Below are 8,920 nucleotides of genomic sequence, written 5' to 3' on the forward strand. Positions count from 1 at the left end.
GCTCTAATGAAGATGTCTGAGAACTATTTAAATGTGTGTCTGATTTCCACCTTCGCACAGGCGCAACATCACTGCAGTTGTAAATGCACTCTGTCCAAAATAAAAGCACTCAGAGAACTCTGTCATCAGCATAAATGAGACTAAATTGAGAGTTATTGAATTCTATAAAACAACGACACAAATCTGCGCACTGATAATGAGAACTTTCTTTGTCTGCTTGGTTTGAAGCAGCTATTCAAGATGTATTATTCTTTCTTTTAAGACCTTTTGCCTGAGAGGATATTGACACTGAGTATCTGCCTGTACACGGAATTGGTTGCAGACAATCTGATGTGTGTGCGTGTTTGTGTGAGTGTGTCTCTCATTTGTAATGTTTGCAGTGTGTAAAAGGCGCCGTCCGCCTCTCTCTGATTGTTCTCTGCAGAGTCGTTGCCAGTGGCCGTGATCATCGGCATCGCGGTGGGAGCTTTTGTTGCCCTCATCGTCCTCATTGGAACCATCGGGGCATTTTGTTGCACCCGTTCCCAGAGAAGTATGCTAAGTTTTTGTTTTTTCCTGAAGTAGTCATGCCTGTTTCAGCACATTGAGGGAAAAAAAGGTTGATTTGTTTCAATGTTGTTGTCATTTAAAGCTAATGAGAATAAATCTGCTCTCAAATAACTGTGGTTGTCAACTCTTTCTACTGTGACACAAGCAGGTGGCATTACTGTCAGGGAACATTAGAGGATGTCTCACTTGTTAAGGCAGACTTGTTTATGTCAGGTTGCAACAAGCGCTGCCTCCATGCAATCCCGTTCTGAGTACATTCACTTTTGAGGCTAATTCCATCAGACATTATGTTCACCGCAACCCATTCGTGTTCCAAGTGTCTCGGGTAGAGTCGGTCCGTCGCTGTCTCTATCCAAGCCCTGATTTGTGCTCCTGGTCCCTTCAGCATGTCTATTGTCTGTACACTACAGAGGAAGCGCACCTGGTTATGCCCTCACTGCCCGTCTCCATCTGTGCGCACCAGAGAGAACTTGCAAGCAAAATTAAGACAGAAAGTAAGACTTTGTTATATGACAGTATCCAAAGCATTGTCCCAAACAGAATTCCCAACCATGGAAAGGCTGTGTGAGATTACATATGCTTATGTAGGAAAAGATTATCTTTTGTCAGGAAACACCTGGTTAATCATTCAGTGTTTGAAATTTAAACTGGGGGACCTTCACTGATCACCAGATATCTTGTTGCTGCACACCCCGCCAAGGCAACACATATACTGTTTGTCCAGCTTGTTCAGATATATGTGTGCCATCTGTTTCTGCCAGATTTGAAAGGAGTCGTGTCGGCCAAAAATGACATCCGCGTGGAAATCGTGCACAAAGACCACAATGCTGCGCGCGAGAACGAAGAGCACACTTCCATGAAACAACTGATGGTGAGTGTGAGTGTCACTACATTCTTCTTTTCACCTTTGTTCCTGTTCTCGCAGTTTTTTTTGGCTGATTCTCACACTTAATACCCTTTCATTTAATCTGCAGCATTATGCTTGTAATGGGGGAACAGAAGGGCGTGCTGTATTGAAGGCACAGAAACTATTTTTACCAGCATGTCGCCACTGTCCCAATGAGCGGAACAGATCCCAATACACTGTAACTATGGAGATGCTGATGCATACTGAGTAATCCTACAGTGGGTGTACTTCTGTGGACTATCCACATGCCTTCAAGACACACAAAGAAGTGTTTCCTCTTTGGAAGTGTCCCAGTGTTACGGTTTTGTGCAGCTTGCTCCAGGGCTGAACTATTTGTAGCGTGTGGTTGTGGATTCATTCCCCTTTCAATAATGCAGTCAGGTTTCTTCCGGTTATTAAATGGAAATTAGCTAGAAAATCAGCAGTTTGTTTTTAAAATGACCGATAAAAGATTCAAAATGATCGATGTCGCACCAACATGGGGTGGATAGATGGTTAGAAAGAGACAGATATACTTTATCGTCTGTTCCAAACGGGTAACACCTGGAGGAAAAAACCCTTAAACCCAATTTAAGGTGATCTTGTGTTAAAAATGGCTTCAGGGAAAAGTCGAAATGATGTCTTTTGATGCCATGTTTTGGAGATGGCTGCCCAGGTTCTTAGTATTCCTTGTTTGGTGCCCACACAGGTTGAACATGAAGAGTTCCAGCAGGAGTCTGTTCTGAAGCAGCTGGAGGTGTTGCAAGAGGAAGACAAAGAGTATCAGCATATTAAGGTATGACAGTAAAGGGAAAGTCAGAATGAGAGAGAGACACAGAGAGAAAGAGAGAGAGCGAGAAAGAGAACCTTCAGGGCAGATGGTGACCTTCAACTCTAGCACCAGAAATAGCTGATCAGTTTTAATCCCTTGCCATGAATCACATGATTTCTCAAGTATCCTGAAGTCCAGAGGCAAAAGAACTGATTTTTAATAATTAGGCTCCCATCAAAGGTGGTTTAAGTAGTTGCAAGCTGCTTGGCCCTTAAGCTGTTATTTCTTTTACTGATGGAGTTAAATCCAACTTTGAGGTGAGCTTTAAAACACATAAAACAGGAATAAAATGGAGGGCATTCGTCAGAGGCTCAGGCTCACACACCTGTCTGCCACATGTTTCTAACACATATTGTGCGTCTACAAGTGCTAATGGAATCCTCTCAGGTGTCAAGTTCAGCCCCTGAAGCCTCACCTCACTGCAGTCACCAACCCCTTTCTCAGTTTCCAGTATAGCTAATGTCACTGTCAGGTGTCCACATGCTTCCAGGAGGTCCCTCTGCTTTTCTTTAGGCATTATTCATCACTGATAACAGCAGCCACCGGCAGTGTGAAGCATAAAAAATAGCCAATGCACAAACAACGGCTGCCTGTGCTGTGTGATAATGACGAGGATAACGAGATGCCCCGCATGTTGTTCCCGTCTTCTCATTACGAGCATTCTTCTTCTAGGATTTGGCCATCTTCTTCTTGACATTTGCATCTGCTCAGTCGAGGATGCGAAGGCATAAAAAACCCACCACACGTACGAACCTTTAACTGGATGGGCTCTGTGGTGGCATCCTGTCAGACACAAACGTGGCTTCAGAAGCCACCTGTCAGTCAAACATGTGACTACGACGGCTGTGAGGAGCAATTCAATTTGCTGTGTCTGAACCTGGCCGTGACATATTCCTCAGACTTGATGCTACTAGGATCGTTCAATTAGCAAGGAACATGTCTTGAAGGTTTTAGGTTAAATACACCCACTGTTTTTCTTTTGCTCCTCATAATCGGGGTGCCTTGTTTTGATCGTTTATCTTCAACTTTAATTGGTAGTTGCAGCCAGAATTACGGCTATTTTCCAAGCTTTCAGACATTTACTTACATGTCAATAAAGGAGGGATTTCAGCACATTTCACCAGTCATAGTGGGATTAAGTCGCTCTTGCTGTGGACATGCACACATGCAGGCCCAGTAAATGCCCTCATCTGCACCGTGATGAAGTCAAACATCATCTGCCACTATTCCAGCATAAAAAAACACCTTTGTGTCTAAAATAAAGGAACGAATGAATGCCAAACCCACGTCTTCTGCAAATGCTAAGCAAGGACAGCCCTTGTTGAGTGGTGAGAGTCGCTCTTGATAAGAGAGGCTTGCAGAGAGCGGCTGATCTCCGCAGACTGCTGTTGGCAGCTTTCTTTACACAGAAAAACACTGGCGACGAAATTATCCCTTTTTTTCACATTATAAAATAAGCAAATGGAGTCAAAATATCTGACCCGCTGTATCATAGCAAACTAATTATATCATGTGCTTTCAACAGGACCCAACAAATGGCTACTACAGCGTCAACACCTTCAAGGAGCACCATACCCCCACCATGGCTGGGAATCAGCCCACGGAGGCCAGGAACCCCACCAGCACGGGGACCCTCGGCAAGCAGCGGGTTCCCACGGGCATGTCCTTCACCAACATCTACTCCACCCTTGGGGCTGGGCCTAACCGCCTTTATGACTACAGCCAGCGCTTTGTGCTGGGCATGGGCAGCAGCTCCATCGAGCTCTGTGAGCGTGAGTTCCAGCGTGGCTCACTGAGCGACTCCAGTTCGTTTATCGACACGCAGTGCGACAGCAGCGTGAGCAGCTACAGTAAACCGGAAGGCTACGTGCAGTTTGACAAAGACAGCAAGGCTTCAGCCTCATCCTCCTCCCACTACTCTCAGTCCTCCTCACAGAACTCAGACCTCACGCGGCCGCTCCAGAAGCGTATGCAGACCCACGTCTGACCGCCAGTGGGGGACAGGGATTGAACAGGATGTTCAAACAGCTATAGGATTGTGAGACTGAAGCAGCTCTGATGGACGTTACTCTTTGCTCTGAACACCTAGAGACATGAGGACTTGTTGGCTTGAGGGAACCTGTGTGATTTCATGTCTTTATTTCCCAAAAATCAAATTGAGAAGCCTTATTTTTCTCTCCCAACAACCCCCTCACTTCCTTCCCTTTTTTTTGGGAAACTAAATCCCAGATCTCTGACACAGAGAATTTCTGGAATTTCATATCTGGAATTTGCAGTCTGACAGCAGGGGGCATGGTGGCTGTGGGACAATCAACCAGGCAAAGGCTTTGTCTTGGGCCTCTTGATGATTTTTGTTTCCAAACAGTGATGGTTATTGGTATTCTGTGTCCTGCCATTCCTCTAGAAATGAATGTGCTGCTGGCTAATAGCTCTTAATGCCACAACTTATCATCCCTCCTGCACTTTCTTTCCAAACACTGGACGCGAAGCTTTCTTGTTTAAACTGGTCTCCCGTGTAGGTGGAAGGAAACTTTCTTTGTGTGCCCACGGATGTCTGGAATATATTCCCCCTCAGTGCGGCGGTGCCTGGGCCACAGAGTTGGGCTGATAAGGAGAGATGGAGATCTCATTACAAGGCATTACTTTCCCATGGCGTTAGGTGAAACAGATTATCGGTGTACATATGTGACTGTCATTCCTTTTCTAGCACCTGAATCTTGACTCTTTTTCCTCGTGGAGAACTCCAAATGAGAGACGAGAGCCCCCTCACCTCCACATCTGTTTTGCCTTGAGTGTATGGTGAATTTTGTGAATACAAACTTTGACTAAGGCAGATGATCATTCACTGTTGATGAGCTGGATCCTCGGCGGTGTTACTCCACCAACGGCAGAGCCAAAGCCTGCAGCACAAACGCTCCCCAAATGCAACACAGGATGTTACTGAGACGCCCTCGGGTTCATCAGCCACACTGGGAAACCTTTTCTTAGCTGATCTTATTGTGTTCTTTCTCCATTATATTGTCGACATCGTCGCTGACTCTGGACCTCAGTAACTGTGTGTTTCTGCACAGGTCAGGGGATGTTAAAATTAAATTTAGGAATGTTTATTTTCACTCTCTACTCTTTATTTTGTTCTCCTGTGCTGACGCAACTGCTTTGTTTTGCGCTCCACTCTGGGTGCAACACGTATGAAACTGGTTCAGTTATTGAAGCTCCGCCGCTGTGTTTGCTTGAGTTGAGAGCAGAGACGGAATCCTGTGATTGCAGATACGCAGACTCTCATTCTTCCTGTGAAAAGTCTACAGTCAGCCTGGTTATCAAAGAGTTACACTCATGCATTTTGCATGTTTTGTGGCAAATCACAGAGAAATATCTGCTGAGCTGCTGGTTTTTGAAGCATCGTGCAGACGTAACAGGACAAAAATTCATCTTTGTTTTCTGCTACAGATGCTAGCACACATCGTGGGACAATTTCTTTAGTTTGTAATCAGAGGTCCTTGTTCTCTTTATTCCACGAGTTCAAGGAAGTGATTAAGTTACTGAAGAGAGGGTTTTGTGTTACTGAGACTTAATAACACAATAGCATTGTAACGGGGCACCTGATAATTAGACATTTAACTGGCTTCTGTCTCTAAAAATGTGTGTTAATAAACCAAAAGCATCCTATATGAACTGTAAACAGCAGATTATCACTGCAGTAACAATCACTTCCCACATGATATCTGTTTGGAGGATAATTATACGCCGAAAATAATTAACCATGTAGAATTTCCTTTACGTCTTTTTAAAAAAAATCTGAATTCTGTTTCACCCAGAATAGGGAGCTGAAATTCCATTCAGAATTGTTCTATTTTCCACTTTCTTTTAAAGTACCATCTTGTGTAATGGGGTGTAATTCATCATTTGTGGGGGCTGTGAAATAATTGTTTGAACTCTTATGTTTCTTTATTCCATCTCTAAGCACTCCTCCAGAGGAGGAGTAAACGGTTCTTGTTGAAGAGAAGAGTTTCACTCCTGAACATGCGTCTTCTCCAACACTGATCCACAGGTTCTCCATTTATGAGCAGATTATCTGCCTCAAACTGCTGTTACACCCGACAAAAGCTTTGCATGGGCACAAAAAATATTAAATTTTACCTACTTCAGTCACATGAATTGATTCATTGAGCACAAATTATAATTCAAAAACAAACAAAAAAAAAAACACATGTCACTGACATTTGATGAGTGAAATAGTTCAAATGAATCTTTAAGTGTTCTCACCTTCTTCCTCGCTCTCATCATCATGATGACGGTGGCTTTCGTGGGCACTCAACATAAGATTATCACTTTAGTGAGGATTTGGACTTTAATTTTACAAATGGATTTGCACCAATTGTACAGCTTAGGACAAAAAGTGCTGTTTGGATGCTAATAATCGATTTTGGCACCAATCAAGCTCTTCAGAAGTCTGTCCCTCTGTGTGTACATTTATTTTCTGCTTTTTCTTTCTTTCTCAGTCCTTAGATTTTATCATGCTAAAGCTCAGAACCCACACAGCGAAGGCAACAAGACGACAATCACTTTCTCTGCTTTCTTTCTGAAAAGTATCATTTGCAACCTTCTAACTCTCGCAGGCGGAACTCTGTAGGGTTACTGGGTACAGTGGGTTATGATACAGTCAGCCCCTCTGAAAGGCTCGTATTCATCTTCACCCAACATTTATGGCCGGAGGTGGAATCAGTACCTTAATATGAGCGTCAGCCCAATGTGGTGTGATGCACTTTCCATACGGGCAAATGCAAATTAATATATGTGCAGCCTCTCACAGGGCAAACACGCCACATGTTTTCAGTTGAAAATGCAAAATGGGTGGAGCTTCTTTTTCTAAAGGTCCGCTCTTTTCTTTCTGCCACAGCTTCCACTTTAATCCCAACATTTTACCAGCCGGGTTAATCAGCGCTCTGCACAACAAACAGATAAATATTTGATAGGCCTGCCTTCTGTCCCAGCACCAGCGGCACCGTGACAGCACCGACAGTGGGCACATGGATTTGTGTGCAATCTCGGCCTCTGGGAGTCAAAGCCCATGTAGGGAAACAGTCAATCCCTGCTCACTTGTGGACGCAATTCCGGCGAGTGCTGGCTCAGCCGGTTTCCCTGCTTGTGAGTCGTGCACACTTGCCAAGGCAAAACAGATGAATAAACACAGAGACCCAGACCAATTACAAGGGGTTTTTGCCCCTTCCACAGTAAAACAAAGCCATCCGTCCACGGTGGAGACCAGTGGGCAGCCAGTTATTCCATGCAGACAGTTTAGGAGCAGTGTGAAATGAATCAACTGCAAGTGATGACTCTTCTGCCCTCCAGATCTAATGGATTTTTAGGCAAAACCCATTAAATTTGCTCTAAATAAATAGAAAATGAAGTGCAGATTAGACTTTTGCCAACAAAATATAGATTATCAGTGGGGCTCCATCCCTGTATGATAGGCCCTGATTCCACATCAGAGAGAGTTCAACTCAAGACATTTAAAAATATAAATAAAACTGCAGTTTTCACTGTGTTGATGCTTTCTGTCACACGTTCCTACTTTCTTTCTCATTCTCTCTTCTGGCATTACTTTATTAGTCCTTCAATAACAAACAGCTGGATGGAAAAAAAGCCTGGACTAAACTGTATTTGCATTAATATTTCTTTGAGTCTGCACCAGCCTGAAGGGCACAGCAGGACTATCTTTACAACAGAAAGACAGTTCAAATGGAAAATTTACAGAAAAACAAATTTGAAAGGCAAATTAGCACTTTTCTCTGTGATTGTCTGCACTAGTTTATAATCCAAGTAATGCAAAGTATTCTGCAAATACTTGCTGATCCAGATCTGACAGCCGATGTTGAGTTTGTACAAATAGTGATGCTTCAAGCATAACTCTACTGAAAAAAAAGAACATGTACATTTTATTGGGTGAAAGGCCATTTTCAAGCAGTGGACCTCTGTATCTAAGACGGTGTTGTATTTTAACTGTACTGGTCTGTGATTCTATGATGATTTTACTCTGTACATTTGGAGAATAAAACCAACGTTTGAGTTTGTGTTCACATTGTTGCCGTGGTGAGAGCTGAGTGAGCGGATCCGTCTCGTCTTCACACAAATGTGATTTATCAGTTTATTTAAAGAAAAGCTAGTGATGCGCTGAAGAAAGATGGTTAGAACTAATTAGTGCTGGAAAGGGTCAGTAGAAAAGCAGAAAATTGGTTAAGGATAAATATAGAAATAAATATAAAAATAAATACATAAGGTCATGCATGCTTTTTATTTATCGATCCCCACCCCACACGCACACACACACTTTCCTGAACAGTCAGCAGATCCACATCATTACATTAACAAGCAGCCCTTTAATCCATTAATGGGTTTCTTTTGAAGTCTTACTCCAAATGAAATGAACTCGTATAAACACCTGAAGTTGTCTCAGGAGCTGGCTCCAAGTTGAAAGCCATTCGATTTCCCCCTGTATGTAATCAATACAATGCACATGAAATCACACTCCAGCTGGTTTAATCCCCAGGCTGCGTGGATATGAAACATTCTGAAAATCCCACATCACAAACAATTCTTCCCAAAAAGGGGGGGAAGAAAGCAAACACGGCAGGAAAAAAGGCTTTTGTTCTGCC

The 8,920-nt window shown here is 43.3% G+C and overlaps 1 protein-coding gene across 16 annotated transcripts in view; it reads left to right on the top strand.

Moving 5' to 3' along the window:
- kirrel3b (kirre like nephrin family adhesion molecule 3b) overlaps positions 1–8,344 on the top strand; it is a 119,580-nt gene extending 111,236 nt beyond the window's left edge. For 4 of the 16 annotated variants that reach the window (XM_057049591.1, XM_057049594.1, XM_057049593.1 and 1 more), the window contains exons 13-17: positions 425–532; positions 960–1,043; positions 1,311–1,426; positions 2,145–2,231; positions 3,793–8,344. In XM_057049591.1, coding sequence (XP_056905571.1) covers positions 425–532; positions 960–1,043; positions 1,311–1,426; positions 2,145–2,231; positions 3,793–4,254 — 857 coding nt within the window. In that variant the 3' untranslated portion in view covers positions 4,255–8,344. The remainder of the gene's footprint in view (positions 1–424; positions 533–959; positions 1,044–1,310; positions 1,427–2,144; positions 2,232–3,792) is intronic. The other 12 variants (XM_057049592.1, XM_057049596.1, XM_057049608.1 and 9 more) reach the window with 6 other exon arrangements.
- The last annotated feature ends 576 nt before the right edge of the window (positions 8,345–8,920 follow it).

Source organism: Takifugu flavidus, chromosome 12 (genome assembly GCF_003711565.1).
Source record: "Takifugu flavidus isolate HTHZ2018 chromosome 12, ASM371156v2, whole genome shotgun sequence".
NCBI classification, from domain to species: Eukaryota; Metazoa; Chordata; class Actinopteri; order Tetraodontiformes; family Tetraodontidae; genus Takifugu; species Takifugu flavidus.